General features: G+C 47.7%; 1 protein-coding gene across 1 annotated transcript in view; it reads right to left on the reverse strand.

Moving 5' to 3' along the window:
* The window catches only part of LOC8029574 (sodium-coupled monocarboxylate transporter 1), a 127813-nt gene that overhangs the window by 63281 nt on the left and 39587 nt on the right, over positions 1–24945 (reverse strand). The window contains exon 7 of the mRNA XM_040219960.1: positions 20728–20868. Coding sequence (XP_040075894.1) covers positions 20728–20868 — 141 coding nt within the window. The remainder of the gene's footprint in view (positions 1–20727; positions 20869–24945) is intronic.

The raw sequence follows: 24945 nt of genomic DNA on the forward strand, positions 1-24945 counted from the left end.
GCAAGTACTGTACCTCGTGACGTTGTTTTTCTACTGCCCCAAAGTTGATTGAGGGCATTGACATCTCCACAGACGACGTGAGGGGTTGGAGGTGTTTGCAAAATTCGATCAAGTCTTCGTGAATCAAAAAGAACATTCGGTTTGATATACGCTGTGATTATAGTCAGTTTCGTTTTTGCAAGTCCTACTGTGGCACAGACATATTCGTTTGTTGGATGGGGAGCAATAATGTGCTCGACTACTGTAACGTCAGTTCGACACCAAGGAATAACCTACTTTGTTCCCTGCCTCTTTCGGAATGATATAGTTGATAGCCATTTAGACGAAATGAGTCAGCAACCCTTGACTCGGAAATAGTAACAAGTGGTAATTGATGTTCCCTAATTAGCTGACGGAAATCAGATATCTTTGAACAAAGTCCACGTGCGTTCCTCTGAAATAGTGTGCAAGACGTAAAATTTTGTAAAGATGACGAAATAATAATAAAAAAATCAAAATAACGTGAAGGCCAACTGTTTTAACCACACCATGTCTCAATAATGGGTGGGAAAGAGTCCATGATCTTAAGCGAAATCTACGCGTAGGGGGATCTAAAGCGCTGAAGAATTTTGCGGATTACTTCAGAGATGAATTTAAGGAGAGCTTCAATGCCCTCGGGTTTTTCGGCTGGTGCAGATACCTTGGAAGCTTACGTGGGCTTGTCACCGAAAGGTTGACTCTGATGCAGGTTTTCGTGCTTGGGGGGTTGTACACCTGTGTTGTTTGGCACGGGATTTGAATGTTGAGTAGGTTTTGCCTTGCTTTGTCTTGATTTTCCTTGTAGCGCTGCTGTGTACGTTGTCTGAGGGGTGGAGCTACAGGGAGCTGTTGGGACTTGTAGAACTGTTGTGGACGGTGTCTAAGGAGTGCCGTACGATGGAATTGTTGCAAGTTGGTTTGAACCACGCGTAGAGCCAGATATCGATGGGGTTGTCTTAGTTTGTTGGACATTGTGGTTAACTGGCTGGTTCCTCCTAGGGGGGTATTCCACTGCAGGCTTCAAATATATTCCAGAGCAAACTACTGTACGTGCTGTAATATGGTCTACTTTCTGTTGTGTCATTATGTCCGAGTCAAGTGCCGTGTGTCTGTTAACCTTATCGTCACTCTTTCCTATCTATAGCGCGGCGGCTATAGCATAAAAGCAGCCGCGAGCGTGTCTACGTTTGGACTTGTTTTCTTGGAAGCAAATAATAAACCGCGCTTCACCGAGTTCTGCCCTCGAAGTTAAAGCAGTGGCGACGAAGATTGGATGGCTGGTAAGACAGAAGCAAGCACTGTAATCTGCAACAACGAAAGCACCTTGACGGAGGACCCCAATATGGCTTCGTGCGGCGGCCGGTTTGAGCAGTTCATCGAGGATGGGAACGAAGACTTCGAGTCGTACGTCGAGCGGCTGGAGCACCATTTTCGAGCAACGAAGGTAAGCGACGAATTAAAGGTCTCGGTCTCCGTAACGGCCATCGGGATGCAAGCATACCGCACGTTGAAGACGCTGTTAACCCCAGTGAAGCGAGAAGAGAAGGACTGTGCGCATCTGGTCATGGTCCTGAGGAAGCATTACGCTCCGAAGCCGATGGTGATCGCCGAGCATTCAGATTCAACCGGAAGGCCGAGCTTGAGAAGGAAACCGTGGCGACGTTTACGGTGGAGTTAAAAAGGCTAGCGGCCACCTGCGATTTTGTGCAGTTCCTGGATGAAGCACTCTTGAACCGTTCTGTCGCGGGACTCAAGGACCAGACAGCCCAAGGAGGGCTTCTAAAAAAAGAAAACTAACTTTCTTGGCAGCGTGCGGCATTGCCAGAAGCATTGAACTCGCAAGAACAGAGACCAAGAAATTTCAGCCAGCAGCCCCGTAACAAGTGGCGGTGAACGCCGTCCGACCTCTCGTCCGAGACAGGAACGTCGGAGCGGCTACCAGGAAGGCGACGACGGCAGTCACCACGGAGACATCCGAGGCGTTAGGCTGTTTCCGCTGCGGAGCACCTTATGCCGAGTGAAGTTGCCCGTTCCGGAAGTACAAGTGCCGAGTTTGTAGACGAGTAGGACACCTGGCAAGGGTATGCAAAGCAACGTCCCGTTTGGTGCAAGCCATGGACGACGGTAGTGGTGAGGACAAGGTTTGGCTGTAAAACATTGGTTCTTACAATGCTAGCAAAGAGGGTTACACTACTAAAGTTCGTGTTGGGGGCAGAAGGGTGACGATGCAGGTGGATTGTGCCTGAACAGTTGTATAAGGAGTGCTGGCCGGGATTGCCTCTCGCATCCCGGCCAGCGGTCAGGAAATAACCTCCCTAGCAATATTTCCTCTAAAATACGTCTATTTGCAGATGACTGCGTCGTCTATAACAAAGTAACATGTGTGCAAGATAACGACCAACTTCAAAGTGACTTATCTAAAATTAACAAATGGTGCGATGACTGGTTGATGTCGTTAAATAAATCTAAATTCAAACTAATTCGCTTCACTAGGAAAAAATCTGTACTGTCCTACCAATACTACCTGGACTCCGACTTAATTGAGAATGTTTCTATGTATAAATATCTTGGTGTAAGACTAACACCCGACCTCTCCTGGAATAATCACATTGAAGCCATTACTGCTGACTCATCAAGGACCCTTGGACTAATAAGACGTAACCTACGATCCGCTCCACCCCTGGTTCGAAAACTGGCGTACGACACGTATGTCAGACCTAAATTAGAATACGCCGCTACCATCTGGAATCCCCATCAAATTTACCTAATTAACAACCTCGAAGCAGTTCAAAACAGGGCTGCTCGTTTCATCCTGTCTACTTATGATCACTCATTTAGTGTTTCCGCCTTGAAAAGTCAACTAACTATGTCCTCTTTGCAGCTCCGCAGGAAAGTCTCTCCGCTCTGCTTTCTTCATAAAATCTACTACCACATTCCAGTCCTTAAAAATGAGTTGCTATCACCCCCCGACCGAACATCTTCACGCCTTAACAACACATGTACAATCAAGCGTATTTCAGGCTCTACAAGCGCATTCAATCGATCATTCCTCCCTCAGGCCATCAGCGACTGGAACAACCTCCCATCGTCCATTGTCACCATTCTGGATCCGATTAATTTTCTATCGTGTATTAAACTTCATTTATCGTCCTACTAGTGCTATGAGTTATGTAACTTTGAGCAGACCTGAGTGTGTTGAGTGTGTTAAGTGTGTTTTAGTTTCCTTTTCTGTTTTTTCTTGTACTTGCGTTTCTCTGTTGTATAAAACTTGAATACCCCCCCCCCCCCTTATGTAATGCCCTTCACGGGCCCTTAAGGTGTAAATAAATGAATGAATGAATGAAACTGTCGCCTAAAGTTGCAAACTTATGGGGGCGTGCCGTTGGAGGTATTGGGCAAGTTGATTATACCCGTGGAGCACAATTGGCAGACTATGGTGTTGCCGCTTGTAGTGGTGCGAACGCCGCGGAAATGTGAAAGCTTGTTAATGGGCCGCGATTGGCTAGAGGCGTTAAGGCCAGATTGGATGAGGGTGTATGGTGTTAGTCTAGACAAAGTGGTAGCGCTGATTCAACGACACAGCAGCAGCGGCAGCCCGTACGAACGTGCTGCCGCTGCTAGTCGGGGAGGGGGCGTGGCCCTATTGCTTAAAGAGACCATTTCGGGTAAAATTCTCAATGATTATTGCTGCGTTCACAAAGATTATGAGTTTTTTTTTCTTTACTGACCGGTCGGAACATTATCGCTGTTTGTTATCGCCCACCGGGCGGAAACCTTCCATCTTTCTTTACTTAGAGTCTTTTCTTGATTTTGCCAATGATAATAAATACAACGTAATCTTAGGAGGTGACTTTAACATAAATATGTTACTCGAGTCGCCATGTGAAAGAGAGATGAACGAGTTAGTTAATGCATGCGGATGCATGAACGTAATCTCTTTGGCTACAAGGATCACTACCGAGCCATCGACTTTACTTGACTTATTTATTACGAATTTTGACAAGTCGCAAACCAGATCCGGCGTGGTAATTACTGACATAAGTGATCATTTAGGTATTTTATTGTGTATTAAAAAAACGAATATTACAAAACCAATTAAACAGTCACGGTTGACAAAGTATCAGAATATTACGCCGGACAGTCTAAATGATTTTAGACAAAAAACTATCTAATTTTGATTGGAGCGGTGTTTTTCTCGAGACAGACGCAGAAAAGGCTTATATTATGTTCCTGAGCATATTTCAAAACCTCTATGAAAGTTTTTTTCCTTATAAAACAAAAACGTTGCCCAGAAAAGCACGTAAACCATGGATTACGAAAGAATTACTGACAGAAATACGCACAAAAAACGAGCTTTATCAAAAATTCATAAAAACGAAAGATATCGATAAACTTAGTGCCTTTAAACGTTTTCGAAACCAATTAAACAAAGAAATCCGTAATGCTTGATCAAAATATTTTTGTAACTTCTTTCTAGCCTGTGGAAATAGAACCGATATGATATGGAAAAAGCTTAATTCCGTGTTGAAATATATGGACAGTCCAAAGCACTTGGAAAATATAACGTACAATGGTCAGCAGCTAGCCGGAAAGGAACTGGCGAACAAGTTCAATGAATATTTTGTCAATTTAAGTAATGAAATCCCCGATGATGATGCCTGCAAGTATATACAGTTTAGAAATTGTTCGTCGTTCTTTCTTACACCCGTTACTGACACAGAGGTAATATCTACATTTCAATCATTAAATAACAGTAAAAGCTGTGACCCCGACGGTATACAGATAAAGCCGGTCAAACATGTCATTGATCTTATCTCCGCTTGTCTGACGCATATCTTCTATCTTTGTTTTCAAAACGGCATATTCCCAAAACGAATGCAGCTCGCAAGAGTATCGGTCATATATAAAAAGGGCGATAAAAACGATCTTGGTAATTATAGACCGATTTCCATTTTGCCAGTGTTCTCTAAAGGACTAGAAAAAATGCTGCTCCTTCGAATGTCATTATTTGCAGATAGTCATAACTTAATCACCCCATCTCAGTTCGGTTTCCACAAGCAACGATCTACTGAACTCGCTCTTTTCACTCAAAAAGAATACATTCTTAAAGGTTTTGAAAATAAAAAAAAACTAATTCTCGGCTTATTTATTGACTTCACGAAGGCTTTTGATTTTCTCGATCATAACCTTCTAATTAAAAAACTCGAAATATATGGCTATCGTGGTCAGGGTTTCGCTTCTTATTCAATCATACTTGTCTTTCCGTTAGCAGTATGTCGAGATCATTGGTCAATTTTCCGATGTAAAGCCAATCAAATCAGGGGTTCCTCAAGGAAGCATTTTGGGTCCTTTTTTATTTAATCTTTATATCAATGATATCGTAAATATAAACAATTCAACAAAATTTATTATCTACGCAGACGACACGAGCATGCTGTTTAATGGAGATAGCCCCGCAGAGCTTGTTGAGAACGCAAACGTCACGCTAGAAAAGTTAAATACATGGAGTAGGTGTAATGGGTTAAAAATAAATGTGAATAAGACAAAGGCTGTTTTGTTTCGTCCGAAGGGTAAAATTGTTACCATAGGCGAGGATATAATGTTTAATTCTTCTAAAATAGAAGTGGTACCAGCATTTAAAACTTTAGGTGTCTTTTTTTCAGAGAACATATCATGGGATGCTCATGTAAATTATGTTACGTCAAAACTGTTTAGCATTGTTGGACTGCCGTATCGTCACAAAGATATTTTGCCTCTTAAAATAAAGTTGCTAATATATAACTCGCTATTTTACTCACAAATTAATTACGGCCATTTAATTTGGGGAACAACCAATCATACAAATCTACAAAAGATTTTTTTTTACAAAAAAAGATACTACGAAGCATTTGCAATGTTTCACCGGAATTTCGAACGGAAAAATTATTTAGCCAGCTAGATGTAGTTAAAATTTTTAACTTGTATCGATATCGCCTATGTGTTAAATATAAAGCTGAAATGAGTATGAATGTACGGCATCTTGTGAACTTAGCTGACTTAAAAAAAAAGTGTATGCATATCCAACAAGAATCACAGAACCTTGGGTAGTTCCATTTTTTAGAACTAATTACGGCCTTCAAACCGCGGCGTTTACTCTTCCAACCACCCTCAACTATTTTTGTGCGCAACATATCGAGCTTGAAAATATATCTGCAGATAACCTTAGGAACATAATAATTCTTAGCCAAACTGGTCAATTGTGAGTGGCATGTTTATATGTTTATTTTTTGTTATATATGTAGTACTGCTATTGTGACTTTTCTGTTTTGAACATCTTGTTGATGTATGATGTGATTTTGCTGTTAACTTCTTTTTTTCTTTCTTCCGCTGCTGATTTCTGGGGGCTCGGGACCAGTCAAGCTGTTTCAGCAGCTTTTTTCCCAAGCCCCCACCAACACTGTACCTCATTGTTGGAAATAAAGCTATTATTATTATTACTATTATTATTATTATTATTATTATTATTATTATTATTATTATTATTATTATTATTATTATTATTCTCGGAAGTGTTTGAGCCTGCGCTGGAATTAATCACGGGCAGGCAAGTTAAATTAGTGTTGAAGGACGACACAACCCCAGTTTTCTCTAAACATAGAACTGTGCCATTCGCTTTAAGAGAATCAGTAGAGCAAGAGTTGCATTCGCTCGTAAAGATCGGAGTCCTTGTTCCTGTTCAGCAGAGTTAGTGGGCAACTCCGTTGGTCGTCGTTCCTAAACCAAATAACAAATTAAGCTTATGCGGGGACTATAAAGTAACGCTGAACCCGAACCTCAGAGCAAACCATTATCCCTTGACGGTAATAGAAGACGTATTCGCAACTTTACACGGTTGCAAATATTTCACGGTACTTGATCTTTCTACAGCGGACCAGCAGCTGCAACTGCACCCGGATTCTCAGTCACTGGTAACTGTAAGCACGCATATCGGTTTGTTTAAGTATACATGCCTCCCATATGGAATCACAAGTCCACCGTCTATTTTTCAGGCTGTAATGGATGAGACATTGAAGGGGCTTGAGAGGGTGTCGTGCTACCTTGATGATGTATTGATGGTCAGAGAAACGTCTGAAGAATGTTACCGGAAAGTGGAAAGGCGTGCTGACAAGGTTCAAGAAGCGCGGTATCAAATTAAAAAAAAGAAAAACATGCAAGTTTCTTGAGACGCCGGTGGCTTACTTGGGTCCCGTAATTGATAATAAAGGAATTCGGCCTTCCGAGGAAAACCTACGCGCAATCAAAGAGGCGCCAAACCCTCAGAACAAACAACAGCTGCGAGCATACATAGGGTTGCTGAATTCCTACGGGAAATTTGTTCCGAACATCTCAGCAGAGCTGAAACCACTTCACCAGCTACTAAGTGAAAGCACCAGGTGGGATTGGACCGGAGTGAAGGAAAAAGTGTTCCATGAAACAAAACGGTGGCTGACGCGCGAACGAGTGTTGACTTACAATGATCGTGTAAAGGACCTCGGTCTGGTATGTGACGCGTCGGCATACGGCGTAGGCGCGATACTCTTTCACAAAGTGGGTACTGAGGAGAGGCCCATCGCTTTTGCGTCTAGGACGCTTAGCAAGGCGGAGCAAGGCTACGCGCACCATGAAAAGGAGGCGCTTGCAGTGGTTTATGGCTTGAAGAAATTTCACAAATTCCTCTTTGGCCGAAAATTTTGCATCTACTCTGACCATCAACCATTGGTGGGAATTCTGGGCCACGGTAAGCCGATTCCTGCAATGTCAGCAGCACACGTGCAGCGCTGGGCTTTATTGCTTGCCACTTATGACTATGTATGGATGTATCACAAATCCAGTGATATTGGAAATGCCGACGCGCTTTCATGGCTACCGCTGCAAAACAAAGATGAAGAGGCAGATTGCGTGCAGTTCTTTTCGGCGCTAAACGAAGCTTCGCTATCGGCAAGAGAGAAAGGACGGGAAACGCGAAGGGGGCAAGTCGAAAGTGCTGTTCTACACACAAAACGGCTGGCCTACGAAAGTTACAGAGGATTTGCTAGCGCCTTATTTCGTTAGACGCAACGAACTGTCAGTTCGTCAAGAGTGCGTGACTTGGGGCAATCGCGTAGTGGCTCCATTGTCAATGAGAGGCAAAGTGTTGACAATGTTGCACGAAGGTGATCCGAGGGTGAGGCGAATGAAAATGTTGTGCAGGGGTCACGTCTGGTGGCCTCGTCTAACGGAAGATGTAGAGCCAACAGTGAAAGAGTGTGCGACGTGTCAGCTGTCACAAAATGCTGCGTCTAAGGTAACCTTGTTGTGGGGGGTTGGCCTACGCGTAGATGGGAGAGAGTGCATCTAGACTATGGGTATCGCGATCAACAATGGTTTCGTGTTCTTGTGGGCGCTCATTCTAAATGGATTGAAGTGTTTGTGATTAACAGCCCAAGTAGTGAGAAGACCGTGGAAAAACGTGCGTGTTTGCGGCATACGGGCTACCGGAAGAGGTAGTAACTTATAACGGACCCCAATTCACATCAACAGAGTTTGAACTGTTTTTGAGTAGGAATGGCGCCCTACACAGCAAGAAGCGCGGAACGCTGTGTACAAACCGTAAAAAAGTCTTTGTTCAAGCAAGTGATGGGCGAGCAGAGAAGCGGCCATGCAAAGTCGCTGTAGCATCGGATAGGCCAATTCCTGTTTAGTTACAGGAACACCCCCACCGGGACAACTAATGAAACTCTTGCCCAGCTGTTCCTGTCATGGAGGCCCAGAACAAGACTGAGTCTTCTACACCCCGGCATCGAAAAACGAATGAAAAAAAAACTCGAGCGAACCAAAGAGTCTCCGGACTAGCACCGAGGGGCCTGAAGGGAGTTCTCTGGAGGTGACCAAGCTATGGTAAAGGGCTGGGCCGGCGACATCAAATGGCTGACGGGCACAGTAAGCAAGCGCGTGAGTCCAGCTACTTATCTGGTTTGTGTCGGGGAAGAAGAGCAGTACATTCATGCTGAAAATCTGCGGCCGAGATCATGTCAAGCTCACCTGGGGACACCTAATCGACTGGAGCCGTTTTCGGGCATCGAGACCGACACGGCTACAGCTTACAATGAATCACCGGACGACCATGACCTGGCACAAGCAGGGAACGGAGCCGCGACACCACGGCCGCCTGACCCAGACTCCAGCCTTTCTAGTACTGTGACTGTTGGTCCCAGTGCCCGACCATCGGACAACGGGGTCTCCAGACCAGAAGCTCCACTGGCTTCTCCACTCCTGCCTCGGCGCGACCAAGCCGACCTCCGGAGAGCTACAAGCCGTTGACACCACGAACTTTGTAGAGGGGAAGGATTGTTGTCATTGTGTTCGAGTCAAGTGCCGTGTGTCTGTTACCCTTATCGTCACTCTTTCCTATATATAGATATATAGCGCGGCTATTATCAGTATAAGAGCAGCCGCGTGCCTGTCTACGTTTGGACTTGTTTTCTTAGAAGCAAAGAATAAACCACGCTTCACCGAGTTCTTCCCTTGAAGCTAAAACACTTTCTTCTCCATCTTATATTGTTTTATTGCACACTCCCGCTTCCAGTTCGGACATTCTGTGGATCTGAAAGGATGTGCTTCTCCGTAGTTGACGCACTTCGGGTCTTCTTTGCATTGTTCCGTGGTGTGGCTTTCGCTTGAACATTTGCTGCACCTTGCAGAACGGCGACACACCGCTGGGCGATGGCAAAAGCTTCCGCATTAAGAGCACTGAATAGGGCGATCCTTGAAAGGCGTCACAGGGTATCTTACATGTGCTAGCTTTACGTGCGTCGGTAAGCATGAGAATAACAATACGATTCGTACAGCTTCAGTGCTCCCCAGGCGTCGGGCATTCGATATGGGGCAGCTTGCTTGTAACGATGTATTGAGATGAGCGTCTGTTATGTCAGAAGAGACATTCTTGATGACACCGACAACACAGGAGCTATTCCGTAGTTCATAAGGTATGACCGGAATGCCGCAGATGCTGCTAAGACGGAGAAGTGCGTTGGTTGATTGACCATTTCTAGTATCGGCAGCGATGAGATGATGAGATTTAGGCGTAGGTTATATTGTATGGGAATGACGCCTTTGGGAATGACTTCATCGAGAGCTTTGGAAAGTTTTATGCTACTCAGTTTTGTTATCAGAGTTTCTAGAGTTTTAGGTGCCAACATGGCGGTTAGACCAGTCTGGCGTTGTGGTTGAGACAGGATGGTGTCATCTGTTGAGTTTGTTGCCGTTCTGGCGTCCTTTCTTTTGTTTAACGCTCTTTCTGCTGCTCACCGTTTTGAAATCTGCGCCCAGAGATTCAGGATCGTTGGCAGCGTTGCCTTCTTCGATTAGTTCATCCATCGAGGTTTGTGTAGCTGAGTCGTCATGACTGGTCTCTGCGTCTGATTCATTGGTTTCCATTCGAATGCCAGGTTGGTTGGCCATGTTAGTTGAGTCGATGTGGAACCCCAAGCCTGGGCCGGCTTAACGGGGTGGCCCACCTTATCTGCTGATGAAGGGATATTCTGGTTGCTGATTATGTTAAGGATCCGAAAAAGGTCTTCTTCTTGTCGTGCCGGCGGTAATGCAAAATTAGGCCAGATTCCTTGGAGCGAGATACGCAGATATCCTTTGGCTGTACTTCTTCGTCGTCCTTTTTTCAAACTAAATGATGTAGAAAACCGAATTGGGCGCTGACTGGCTATTCTCTCGGATCACGTGACTCTCGTCGCTCGTAAAATGATGCAGTTGGCGTTGACGTTAAAATGTCGTCACGATGAACTTTGACGATGCAATTGACTGAGTGGTCGAGACGAAGCCGGAGATTGTTTTGCATCGTAAAAGATGGCGGCCCTAACATATGAATCTCTACTGTTGGGTTCACCAGCGGATCGAGTTTTTAGAGATCACCCGAATGCTTTCGAGACGAGCGATACGAGGTTTGTGGGCGAATACCGGCTGACCAAAAGGGTGACTCGCTGGCTGTGCAACTAGCTTCGCGGAAAGCTCCAGCGGCGTCGCGAAGGGCCCCGTGTGCTGACGATCGAACAAGTCCTCGCAGCTCTACGCTTTTACGCCGCTGGCGGCTTCCAGGGAACCGTCGGGAGCGACGAGAACATTGGTTCTCGTCGCTCCCGACGAGAACCTCTGTGAGTCGCGTACTTGTTCATGTCACCAACGCTATCATCGATTGCCTCAGATCGAATTGGCTGTGTTTCCAGCAAACTCAAGCAGAGAAGGCGCTCACAAAAAGGAAGTACTTCAAGTGATGGAACTTCAGCGGCGTGATCAATAAATATTCTAAATACTCTTACACGATTCAACACGATTGTGTTTTCATTTGAGTGACCCCATATAAGTGATTTCGCTGAGCGAAAAGCAAAGTTGGTTCATACTTCATATATATATATAGATATATAATATAAATATATACCCCTAAGAAGAAATTAGAGGGAGTAAAGAGCAACAGTTACTGTTGCTCTTTACTCCCTCTAATTTCTTCTTAGAGATATATAAACATTCACGGGCTCTGCACTCGTTACCTGATGAAGAGCTGTCCCCGCTCGAAACGACGTAATAAACTTCGAATTAGTAACTCCGACAGTACGCAGTTTTGACTTATTAACTTTTCCCAGTCCATTGTTTTTATATTTACCTTACTTCACATATATATATAAATTGTTAGGAAGGCGAAGACGACGACAGGGCAGTGGCGCGAGATGGAGGTCGAGCCTCCATATCGCGCCTTACCTTTATCTATATGGAGGCCGAGCCGGCCCGTGGAGCCTGGCGCGAGATGGCCGTGCGCGCCACTGCCCCGCCGTCGTCTTCATCTTCCTAACAACATATATATATATATATATATATATATATATATATATATATATATATATATATATATATATATATATATGCTGTTACACTTTATTAAGATAAGAATGGCGCGACGGCCTGGAGGGGACGGTTTACAGGGGGGAATTAAAGAAAACGAAAATTAAGGTTATATCCTTCGGTCAATGCCCGTCGCGCGCGCAAAGTCCGAGAGGGACAGCAGCGTTTCTTTCGAACAGGTACTACTCTTGGGGTTAATCCAGTCCTCGTAGATACGCGCATTGGGGTTTAGAAAACGACTCCTTTCAGTTCGGAGCCCCGCACACTCTCACAGTAGATGTCGGACCGTACCAGGAACGCGTGTAGAACATGTAGAGCAGGTCACCGCCGGGCTGGGAGCCCCGGTTGACTGCGCTCACTCGGAGTGGGAACTCGTGTGTGAGCTGGATGTATCGCCTGAGTATTCTGTAGCAGGCGGGCGCCCTCTCTTAGGGGTGTAGGTTCTCCGTCGTGCCAGGACGTCTTCAGTAAGAGCCGCCCCGGTGCATGCTTTATGAATGAGCACTTGTGCACCTCTAGACAGACCTCTCGTTAGCGGTGAAGGGTTGGCTAGGGTCTGCTCCTTGAGACTAAGGCGATCCACCTTCTTGGATGCGGCCTTTTTTTCCCAGGGATCGGGGTCGAGTAGTGCAGGTGGGACCGGAATATCCGGGTCGGAGCGGATTCTCGACTGCGCGCTCGCACACGCATGAGCGGCCTCATTGCCTCGGCCGCCCGCGGGTCCCGGTACCCAATCCACCCGCACCTCTATGTTCTGGGTGGAGAGCAGTTCAGCGCATAGGGTCTTAATGTGCTGGCAGAGGGAGCCCTGACGGGGTGTGAGCCCAAGCCTAGTGACGGCCTCTCTGCTGTCCGTATAAACCAGAACCCGGATGGGTTCAGGGGAGCTGGCTTGAGGTCTGTTGGCCTTCAGAAGGCTAGTGTCAGATGAATGGCATCTAGTTCAAGGCGACAGGTGCTGGGGTCTTGTGAGTAGTTGTATGTCTCGGCATGCGCGTCAGTGCCGGTGACCCAGGCAAGGGTGGCTCGTTGGGTGGCTTCACACCAGGCAATGTCGGTAAAGATGGCTATTGGTGTTCTATCTTTCCGGTCGGCTAGGGATGCTCTTTCCTCTCGATGCTCTTCCCGGCTGGTTCTTCGGGTGAGAGGCTTGGGGAGACGCACCATGAAGTCTTCCCATGGAGGGACACTCTTGAGGATCGGGTCTCGCGGCCTCCGTGGAGAACGGCGAGGTACTTGGTGTTGGTGAGTCAGGAGCAGCTGTCCAGCCACAGAGGATAACCGTCGGTGGAGGTGGCCCGCGCGCGAGTGTCAATTATCGCTTGGATGGAAGGAAGGTCGGCATAGCGGTGCAGATCTTCCGTCCGAGCGTGACGGGGGAGGCCCGTAATGACACGGAGGCACGCGCGGTGGAGTACTTCCAATTGGGAGATTTGCACTTTTGTGAGGTCAAAACAAGTAGCTCCGTCGCAGGTTTTGGATGTCAGTACTGCCTGCATGAGGATACGAATAGTGCGGGTACCTGCTCCCCCGAAACGCGTGGCGATGCGTCGGATGAGATGGAGGTGCTGTTTCCACGAAGCCTGAAGTTGGCTGAGCCATTCCCCGGCGCCTCCTTCTTCATGAAAGGGAACTCCGAGAATGCGAATCCAGCGCTCCTCTGGTCGGTGGATGGGTTTCCCTGCGAGGGTCAGACTGTCTTGCGCCCGGAGGTGAGGAAGGCCGCCAATCAGTAGGACCGCAGTCTTCTCTGGTGATGGCTTCATTCCTGTAGCCGGTAGCCACCGGTCGACGGTGTCGAGGGCCTTTTGTACAGTGACTATGGTGGTGTGAGTATCGAGTGATGCATCGCGGGGATCGACCCAGAGAGTTATATCATCCGCGTATATCCTAAGCTGCAAGTTCTCTACTTTCCTCAGTTCCTTTGCCAGATCCCACATCAAAAGGTTAAAAAGGGAAGGAGATAAGATAGCACCCTGTGGAACACCACGAGAATTTTGAAAAAATTTCGGTTGTTGTGCTCCGGATGAGATTTCAAAGGTTCGGTTGTGTAGGAAGCTCTTGATAAAATTAATCATCCGAGGGGTTGCCCCGCATTCTTTGAGTGAGTGAATAATCGCCGAATTCTCTATGGTGTCGAAGCCCTTTTGAAGGTCAACGGCAACGAGGATGCCTGGGACAATATTCGTTCCATGACGCTTCTTCCCGACAAGATTTCGGAGGAGATAGAGGCTGTCCTGTGTACATAGCCCAGGTCGGAAGCCGGTCTGAGCTACGTCGAAGTACGGACTGTCTTCCGATTGTTCGAGGATGTATGTAAGCCGGGTGAGAAGCAGCCTTTCTAGGAGTTTACATAGTGTCGACGTAAGAGATATTGGGCGGAGGTTCTGTATCCTGTCCGCCTTTTTGCCCGGTTTTGGAATGAGGTGAACAACATAATGCTTCCTTTCTCCAGGGATGACACCTGTTTCCCATGCGTGATTGAGCTCGGCTAGTAGCTTCTTCTTCTCCGGTTTCTTCAGGTTACGTAACATGTTATGCCGTCTTTGCCCGGGGCGCTACGTTCATTGACAGAGTCAAGAGCGAGAAAAAGTTCCTGCAATGAGAAGGGTGCATCTGGACCGCTGTTGCCTGCTTCTTTTGGAGCGTAAAGGTTGCCTGAGGTGCCCAAGCCAAGTTGAGAGAAGAAGTAATTCGCTGCTTCCTCTTCAAGTTGCTCAGCTGTAAGGTTAGCGGCATGTAGGATGTTGCGCGCTATATTGGGAGTCTTAGTTTTGCCCCACAGTGCCCGGTACGTATACCAGAGCTTCTTTAGGCCAGTGCACTCGTCGAAAGAGGCCCAATGTTCGAACCATCTGGATCGAGAGAGGCGTTTGGCGTAGCGTTTGGCCTGGGCCGTCTTCCCGCGTACACGAATGAGATCTGAGTGGAGCTTGCCGTTCCGAAGGTATGCTTGGTGTAGCTCCTCCCTGGACTCCCACCAGTTGGATAGATGTTTGTCCGGGACTGGACCTTCTGCACAGATTTCGTGGAGCCTGGTGGCTGTGTTTGCTGCACGGGAGAGGCGCCGTACGATGGGCACGTCATCTTCAAAATCCTTGACAGCTTGCCTAAATGCACCCCAATCAATGGCTTGAGTCTGTTTAGTTCGTCCAGCACGACCTGTAGTATGTATTTCTATCCAAATGGGATAATGGTCGGAGCCCATAGGGCCCTGCCCACAGAGCCATTCTTTGACTACGCCGGAATCTGCCCAAGTAAGGTCTGGGGTAGTATCCCGGTGCCCTGGTTGGAGACCGAATCTGGTAGGGTAGTCGAGGTCGTTGGTGAGAATGAGGTTGGCCAGTTCGGCGGCTTCTTGCAGCCGGAGGCCTCTCGAGTCCGATGTTGGGTAGCCCCAGGCTGGATGATGTGCGTTAAAGTCGCCTGTGACGAGGAAACGATCCTTGGGGTACTGCCGCCTTAGATCCAGCATCCATTGAAAGCCTGCACCGCTGATTTGACCGTGGCGGGAGCATGCTGGCTGAGGCCGCACGTAATATGAGATGAGGACGAGGCGCGTCTTCCCCAACATGCATCGTGTTGCGACAACTTCCTGTATAGTGTCACAATAGCAGGCTGTATCTAGCTGTGCCTGAGGTACATCGGTGTGTACGAACACTGCAGCTTGCACTTCCACGACGCGAGATTGATCTTGCGTTTCCTCCCTTCGTCCATGTTCGATGGACGGTTGAAAATATCCATTGCAGCCTGCAATGCCCGGTGTTATGCCTCTGGTTTCCTGCGGTAAAAGTGCAGCTAGTTTGCCAATGAGGCGGAAAAGCTCATTGAGCTCCGTGGCGCTCTGTCTAAGGGAGCAGCAATTCCACTGCAGGACGTGGGGCGTTCTTCACGGGCGATCCGCTTTATGGAGGGCCCTCCCGGTGGGCGCTCGCGTCGCTAGGAGAGTTGGCTGGCGGGTCCATGTTGATGCGGTGATGGTGGTGGAGGTGCAGCGGAAGTCAACTTGGGGGTGACGAGCTGAATGAGCAGCTGGAGCTGGAGTTGGGTTTGCTGGTGGTGCTGTTGTAGCATGGCTTGCTGTTGCTGCTGAAATGTTTGTAGCCATTTTGGCGGGTCTTGGGACGCTGGAGGTGCTTCCGGAGTCGGCAGCCTTTGAGGTAGTTCCTGACGGGCCTGCTTTGTAGGGGCCGGAGATTCAGCAGCTTCGCAGCGCGCTCGGCCGGGGGAGTGAGACTGGCGCCGTTTGGCACGCCCCACCACGTCGATCTCGCACTGTTCTGTCTCCACGGCAAGCCTTCGTTTTAAAGCCAGGATTTGACCGTCCCTTGTCTTCTGGCGGTTATTGTACTGTCGTTGGAGTTCAGCAATTTGCTGCTGTATGCGGGCAAGAACTGCTTGAAATTCCTCTTTGTCTTTTTGCTGCGCCGCTTGGATGAGCTGAATTTGTGCTTCCGTGAGGGTTGCTGGTGTGTCTAATTCAGGTAGAGATGCAACAGCCGTTGCGTACGTGAGGGGGTTGGGTTGTAGCCGTACCTTACTCAGTACACGTGGTGGCGGTAGAAACTGGGACTCTCGCGTCTCAGATGGCGAACGCGAAGTGGGCTGTGCAGTGGAATCGACCTTCGGGTTGCGAGACCGGCGGCGGCGGCTGCGGCGAGTGCGGCTACGCGAGCGCCGTTCCTGTTTGTCCTCTTCGCGTTCCTTCACTTTCTGGGCGAATTGAGCGCGGGCCGGGCAGTCGTTGCAACGCACGCAGAATTTGTCGTCAGCGTAAGGGCACTGCTCTGGGGCGTGATCGTGTTGGTTCCCGCAGTTGGCACAGACGGGCTTTTCAGCTGGGCAGACGGCTGCCTCGTGGCCCGGTTTGTGGCACCTTTGACACACAAGGGAGCGCTGCTCATACCGCTCAACACGCCTGGGGAAATGCCAGTAGGTTACCTCACTGGGCGGTCTAGGGGAGGCAAAAATAATTAGGGCAGTGCCCCTGGAACCGATCGGGCGGGCGGAGAGAATATGCACTCCGTCCGCGTGCAGGGCTGAGAGAAGCTTCTCCGGCGATTCGTTTGGTTTGCACCCATGAATCACGCCTCTCGAGATTCCTTTCCTTCATTGGGAAGTTGATAGGCTCGGACCGGAAGAGGGTGCTGGGTTTTCAGTGGAAGGCTGGTTGTACGCAGAATATGCCCGGCTTGCTTGGAGTCACATGCAGTAACGGTGACGGCGTTGGACATGGTACTCACTCGCATAAGTTGAAGCCTGCGGAGCTCGGGGTCAGTCGCGAAGGAGCTGACGGCGGCGAGTAGGTCTTCCGGATCCAAGCGCGATACGTCGCAGCGCTCCGTAGGCTGAAACTTGACATGTGTTCCGAGAGTGGCACGGGCCTTGCGGTTGAGGGGGGGTTGGGGCTGTCCCTGGGCCTTGAGCTGAGCTCTACGCTGAGTTCTGGTCGTAGCCTTCACCTAGAAGCCGGTGAAATCTTCGGGTAAAGGATCGCGGGCAGTCCACTCCGCTTGTAAGCCTTGGTTGACATAGAAAGAGTCATCCGATTGTTCATGAAGAGCAGAAGTCTGGCGCTTGCGGCTTCTACTATGAGAGCGACTGCGTAGCGCAGGCGGGTCTTCTTCCATGCGTTGAATATCCGTAGTGACATGTCCGTCGTGCATACTTGCCGGCACTGGTGGCGCAGAATCACAGGAAGGCAGCTCCAGTGTCGCCGGTGTGATGAGCGATGACGCCATAGCCGAGGCAGATGCGGCCCACCGGCCGCCGAGCCGGACGCCGCGCTAACCCTAACGTGGCAGCTCGCCGCTTCGAAACTTGCGGGGTTCAAAAAAGTAGGAGGAAATGCTCGGAATCGAGCGAAATTCAGCTCACTGATTCGGATGGTGGTCAGAAACCTCTAGTGAAAATCTCGTGAGTGTATCAGGCCTGGTGCCTGAGATAGGGAATCACATGTCGGGAGCGACGTGAAGCGTGCCCTTCCATATCGATAGCCCCCTGGTGCATATCATATATAAATATATACAGTATATATATATATATATATATATATATATATATATTTAAATTTAAGGCAACTACTTCAGGTAAACAGCTTAACTAGTATAAACATGCACATAAAGAAAATACCATACACACCGTGGGACTAACCAACTTATTTTTTTCCCTCCTCTTCTACTACGAACTCCACTTGAGAGAAATATTCTTTTTTCTTCTTTTTTGCTTCCTACTTCACCGACAATTTAACCCCCGAAGGAACATTTTTTCTTTCTCGCGCAGCACGAGGGAAGTTGCACTAACGCAGTCAAACAAAGTCAAAAAGTCAAATTTGTCATTATTTGTTTATACAGCAGGAGGTTAGTCTGCCTGAACATGGCTAAATTGTTACCTACTGCAGATAAGCAATTTAGCCAATGCAGTACGACTGCTAGCTTGGGGTTTTTAACGTGCACCACGCAGTAGGGATACACAGCCGAGCAGCACACGCTATATCCAAATCCCGTGCTCGGGCGTGGCACACACGAGTGTTCCAGTGGTCCTTCCATTCTGCTCGTGTTATGATCGACGGGCTTTGGGCATTCAGCTCGTCCACAATTCTGTCCCACAACTCGTCTCGCTCAGGCTTGGTAAAAGGACTGCCAGTGGCGGCCCTCACTAAAACTTGGTTTCCTGTCAAAAAGTCGTTCAGAAGGCTAATCTGGTGGACCGACACGCGAGGACTTTACTTCCGCTTCTTCGTGTTGTCGGCCATGACTGCCTGTCTGCGCAAAATAAAGGGCTGCAGCTAATGCTAATAGTTTTTCTGTAACTTAAGTGAACTAAATATTTCATGCGACAGATTTCAACAAAAAATAGTTTAATTAAATTGCTCTGCACTATACGTTTCGGATACTTAAGAGTATTGCTTTCTTGAAGCCTTCATTGCCGAGTTTTGCGATTCTCCGAAATTCTCTGCAGGGAGAAAAAAACGATGTAGTTTTAACTCACTCGTCACAGTTCGGCGACGTCACCGGACACGTCACGGTGCAGTTCTCTTTCGATGCAGTTTGTTGGCGATCGAGATTAGGCTCCTCCCACCGGCGACGTCACGATGCAGTTTTTTCACCGCTTTTTCCAGCATAATCAGACTTGTCGGAATAATTAGTGCGTAGACCTAAAGCTAGCTAGCAGCCTTTGTCTCCTCTGCGCTCATCGAACGCCTTCGAATGCGAGAGCCGAACTCTGGACGCCCGCCGTCTGCTTCCTAACGCGTTTGACGAGTGCAGTGGAGACAAAAGCTGCTAGCTAGCTTTAGGTCTACCCACTAATCCTTCCAACCAAAGTTCGATGTTCTGACGTACCCTAGCACTCTCGTCTCCTGCTCTCTCTCTCTCCGTATCTTGGTGCATGGGTCCTTTTCAGAAGTACAATGAGAAACGTTGGCATAGTCATCATTTCTTGGTCACAAGGCGCGTGATTGGACCCGAGTCCTATCCGAATGCTGACGTAGGACTGGTGTCCAGCGCCTGCTCAGAGTACATGCCCGCACAATGGCGGACTTGGAGAATCGGAGCAGCAGCTAGTAGAGGGCGCGCCCTTTCGAAAAGGGTGCTGCGCCACCATTTTCTTCCAAGGGCGGCAGAGGGCACCGGCCTCATACGTTGGCACATTTTACGCTTTTAGCTAAACAAGTACAAACATATCAAGATGCTGCGCGAGCGCGCCCACCACCTCTTGCCCGAGAGGTAAAATAGAGTTTCCTGCGCAACACTCTACCAAACTGTAACTGTCAGAAAATGTCAATAACCGTTCGTTTGACTCCTCTTTTAAGTGGACGCCAAGAATTCCGATGGGAAGTTCCTATAAAGGCTATCGCAGTATTCAGCAACACAAGCAACACAGATTTTAACAACCTAGACTCTCTCTAATATGTCTCTTGAACATCTACATCCATATAAACTTCTTAGAGTTTATTTCAGATCAAACATCTTTATGGAAGCGCACATTAATCGCTTATGTGGAGAAGAAAAACCAAAGCCTCGGTTTTCGAGCATGAGATCTTCATAAAGCCAACAGGGAAAAAGCCAACAGGGAAACAAAGCTTGAAGCACATACCACACTCATTCAACCTCAACTTGAATACGCTACAGTACATGGAACCCTCATCAGTCTTATTTGGCACAAAATTTGAATCGGTTCAAAACAAACTCCAACGCTTCATTCTAAAAAAAACTACACGCGCACATTCATTACCGCACTAAAAGAGGAACTTGGACTACCACCTCTCGCAGACAGAAGAACAATTTCAAGATTTACATCATTACACACGTCATATTACCACTGCCCATCGAGGAGAAAAATGTATCGCCGAGTTGCAGCACACATTTTCGCGCGTACAGATAATTCGCAAAAAATTCATTTACTCACCCTACGGAAAATATATATATTTTTTAAAAGTTCCAATTTGGCTGTCTAGATACAAACGGCACTTCCTTCATGATAACATTGTAATCATTCAAGAATCCTCTATCTTCAGAGATTCTTTCACCACTTACTTAAACACATAGCAACCGTAACACCTGCGTTGTTTTTCTTTTATGTTTGTTTTAAATTGATGATTTAGCACTTGCCCCCTTATGGAAATTCCTATGCGCGCTTTAAGGGTATAATGATAAATTAAACAAAGATTTGTAATAAAAATTTACGCTCCATGTTTTATGAGGGGTAGAGGCTGTTACTGCACCCCGAAGTAGCAGCGTCATACGTAAGGGGCCGTTTAACAATTATTCCAATGCGCTAAGAGTGCGCAAGGTTTTTACTTACTTCCTTGCGCCGCGCAGGGAACCGATGCTTGTGTATCGCTGAACCTGTGTCTGGGTCGCGCAGTAAGCTGACATCCAGAGCACAATCAAACCCAGAAGCACGTTCCAGGTCGTGTACGTTTCAAACACGCTGGGGCTGAGGCTGCATTGGGCAAATATTGTAACTGAAAATGGCGCAATACTGCAGTAGCTTGCTTGGTTCATTCAAGTGTCACACTTTTAGAGCGACATCATATATAAAGCTCCGATCGATTACGACAAGCGTATTGGGCAGTAAGGGGCGTTTCAATAATAATGCTAGAAATGAAGAGCCGTCACAAACAGATTCGCGAGTAGAACCAGTAAATGGGACTGAATATAACAGGCCAACTTCACAAAGTCGAGTTAATTGTAAGCAGTGATGAGAAAACTCATGGCGAGTTCTCGAGTCCACTTCTACGTGAATACAAAAAAGAGGTAACGACAAAAGACACGCAAGGTTTCTTCGTAACTATGTATAACATTACCATAAATTGCCATGCAATGCTTGTAGAATGTCTTGATTGTATTTTATATTAACGAACTTGCGTCAGTTGAACAGTGACATTTTCGGACATTCACCGTGCTTTCCTATTGTTGTGTGTATATTCATACAGCCGGAAGTGAGTCTGCCTCAGTGGGCGTCTGGTGTCTCAGCTGTAGATGAGAAATTTACCCAGTGCGGTACAACCGCTAATCTGGGGTCTTTAATGTGCATCACGCAGTAGTGATACACGACCGCACGCCGGTACGATGCTCATCCTAGTGAAAAAGCCATTTGTATGAGACATTTCTTGTGTCCAATAAACACACATGAATCATAAAGATATATAAGAACATATAAGAACCATATAAGAACTATATAAAACTATATAAGGTATATAAGAGCATATAAGAATCATACCCCGCAGGGTGCACCTGTGAAAGCAGGTGTTTGGAGAGTGGCGTCTCCACGGACCCCGAGCCATGCGGGTTCGCCCGCCCACGTCTGGCTGTGCGTGGCTTTTCCTTGTCAGGGGAAAAAAGCATCCTGGTGGTTAAGCCGAGCCCGGGGTAGGTTTGGACCCTTCGGGGTGGTGAGGCAATACACCACTTCGGCCCCCGCTTCTCGTAGACGGGAGTCCTGGTAAGGCCCGGCCAGGATGATTCAGTCTAGTCGCCTTTTCTTCTACCATCCCCTCCAATCTTTTACCTTTACCTTTCCTGTTTCTTTTACTTCTCTCTCATTTCTCCTACTCCCTTTTCACCCCTCTTTGGCGGCAAGGGCTAACCATGGGTGGCGATGGACCTCTGTCTTGACCCACACTTGGGTATAGTTTCCCGGCAGCACGGTTAGCGTAACGTCTCCAGCCAAGCCCTTCTTGTTATGGTGCGTTACCTAACCCCTTGTTGGGCTCGGTGGTGGGCGGTGCACCGCGGATTCCGAACACTCTTTGCCCCCCTATGGGGCCCCTCTCTTCCAAACCCCGCTCAGGGCAAGCCGTTAAAAGGCGCTGTCCTGAGCACAAAACTATTGAAAAAGAACCAGAGATAGAAAACTTCACGAAGTTTTTCGTTGTTCATTCCCTCGATGAACAGAAACCTGTGTCAAAGCTATCACCATTTGTCGTAGCCAAAGTACTTGAACACCTTGTAGGGTTTTCCTACAAGGCTAAAAAAACTCCACTCAGGAGTCCTTCTAGTTGAGATAAGTAAGAAAAAGCAAAGTGAAGCGCTGCTCAAGCTGAACACCATACTTGACGTGAAAGTGTCGGTGAGCTCTCATCGCACACTTAACACCATCCGTGGAGTCCTCTCTGAGGATGACGTCCTGCACACTAGTGAGAAAGAACTCCTCGAGGGACTCCAAGATGCCGGCGTTGTCGCCGTAAAACGGATTATGTTCAGAAAAGATGGTGAAGAAATCCCTTCAAAACACGTCATCCTCCCGTTTGAAAGGCATACACTACCACAAACAATCAAGGCTGGATACCTCAACTGCCACATCCGCCCTTATGTCCCCAACCCCCAGCGGTGTTTCCGTTGCCAGCGTTTTGGTCACGGAGCGCGCTGCTGTCGAGGGAAGGAGACTTGTGCAAAGTGTGGCAGTCGAGATCACGCCTCTGACATTTGTGAGAATGTTGCCCACTGCGTTAATTGCGATAGACCACACCCTACCTACTATCGTGGCTGTCCCATATGGAAGCAAGAGAAGGAAATCATTGCCATTAAAGCCAAAGAAAATATCAGCTATAGCGAAGCAAAGAAAAGGTATTCCTTTATGTTGAAGGAATACGCCGACGTGGCACGGAGGGGTCTTGTGACACGCTCGGAGTCGAGGGCTACCCAGGTCTCTCCTGACGTTCTGGAGGCAGCCCTCAGGGCCCCAACCCCCCAGCTAAGGCAGCAGTGCCCCCCTCTTCATGGAGGGAGTGCACATGCTGCTTCGCTGGTTCTAGACAGGCCGGCGAATGCCGCACCTGTCCGCACATCGCGGGCCTCTCCCGGGGAGAGGGGCGAAGCTCATGCCCGACCTCCTCAGAGAGGACCTCCTCTTCGAAAGAGCGGCACAACCCTCTTGCCGCTCCCCCAGTACCCAAGGGGCCGGAGAGGGCAGTGTTGAAGGACACTCTGGCCAGCACCTCCAGTTCCTCTTCGGCTGGTCGTGGCCGGGGCAAGCCACCCCGTGCAACGAGCCAGCCAAAACCTTCAGGTAAAGGCTCGCCTCCAGAAATAGAGGCGATGGATGATACCGCAGAGTCACCCACTCTTTCATCCGACGAGGGTGACATGGAGTGGCAGACTTTGAAGTCTAAAGGGAAAAAGCCAGTGGTCCCCTCCAAATAACTATTAATTTCACTCTCAATTTTTTCATTGCGTCTCTCTTTTTAATTTTACACTTCACCTTCTTAGATAAATGAAGAATTTGCATTTTATGCAGTGGAACTGTCGTGGTCTTTTACCCAATATTGATGACGTTAACTATTTTATGGATGATCTTCGGTCTATTGCCCTCGCGTTACAAGAAACTCGTCTCCAAGCTCGTCATACACAGATTTTAAGGCGTCATTAAGTTTTTCGTAAAGATCGTGTTAATTCCACTTCTGGGGGCGTGGCAGTGATTGTACAGAGTGGGGTTGCCTGTTCCGAGGTACCACTCTGCACCCCACTGGAAGCCGTAGCGGTAAGTCTTCTTTTAGACCGCCTTATAACGGTTGTCTCTATTTATTTGCCTTCGACTGTTCCCCTCCATCTCTCTGAGCTCCAGGGACTCGTGAGACAACTTCCTCAACCCTTTTTAATTTTAGGTGATTTTAATGCCCATCATCCTATGTGGGGTGGTACTTGTCTCGACTCTCGAGGCAGAGTAATTGAGCAGTTTTTACTATCCTCTCAAATATGTCTTTTTAATAGAAGGGAGCCTACATTCTTTAGTTCAGCTCACAATTCATTTACATCTATTGATTTATCTATTGCATCACCTTCATTACTGCCTTGTTTTTCTTGGCAGGTTCTTAATAACCCTTTTGGGAGTGACCACTTTCCTAGTACTTTAGAGAGCGACATTTGTCTTCCCACTCTGCTAAAACGAATGCCTCGGTGGAAGTTAGACAAAGCCGACTGGTCTCTTTTCAAGTTAAGCTCCACGCTGGATGCATCCTTGTTTTTCTCCATGACTGCGGATGAAGCCACGTTTTATGTGACAGAGCAGATAATTAAAGCCGCTCATCAGTCAATCCCCAAAACTACCGGTAATCTGCCTCGTAAGTGCAAACCTTGGTGGAATAAGGAGTGTGCCACGACGCGCACGGAGCAAAATAAGGCATGGGGCAAGTTCAGGCGGTATCCCACCTCAAGAAACCTGGTTGAGTTTAGAAAACGAAAAGCTAAAGCGCGGTTGACCCGTAAGCGATCGAAACGGAAAACCTGGATTAAATATGTGCCGTCTCTGAGCAGTTTTGTAATTGCTAAGGAGGTCTGGGATAGATTCAAGAGAATCCAAGGGGACTACAGGGGGTTTAGGATTCCCGTTTTCAATCCTCCATCTGCTTCACTGAAAGATACAACTAACGTCCTTGGGGAGTACTTTTATTCTGTGACCAGCTCCTCTAGTTATTCTGATTCCTTCAAGTTGTTTAAACGACGTGCAGAACAGCATAATATAATTACAACGGGATCAAACGCTGAATTTTATAATCAGCCCTTCACACAGTACGAGCTA

The sequence above is a fragment of the Ixodes scapularis genome, unplaced genomic scaffold, assembly GCF_016920785.2.
Source record: "Ixodes scapularis isolate PalLabHiFi unplaced genomic scaffold, ASM1692078v2 PGA_scaffold2__306_contigs__length_199485367, whole genome shotgun sequence".
In the NCBI taxonomy this organism is placed as follows: domain Eukaryota; kingdom Metazoa; phylum Arthropoda; class Arachnida; order Ixodida; family Ixodidae; genus Ixodes; species Ixodes scapularis.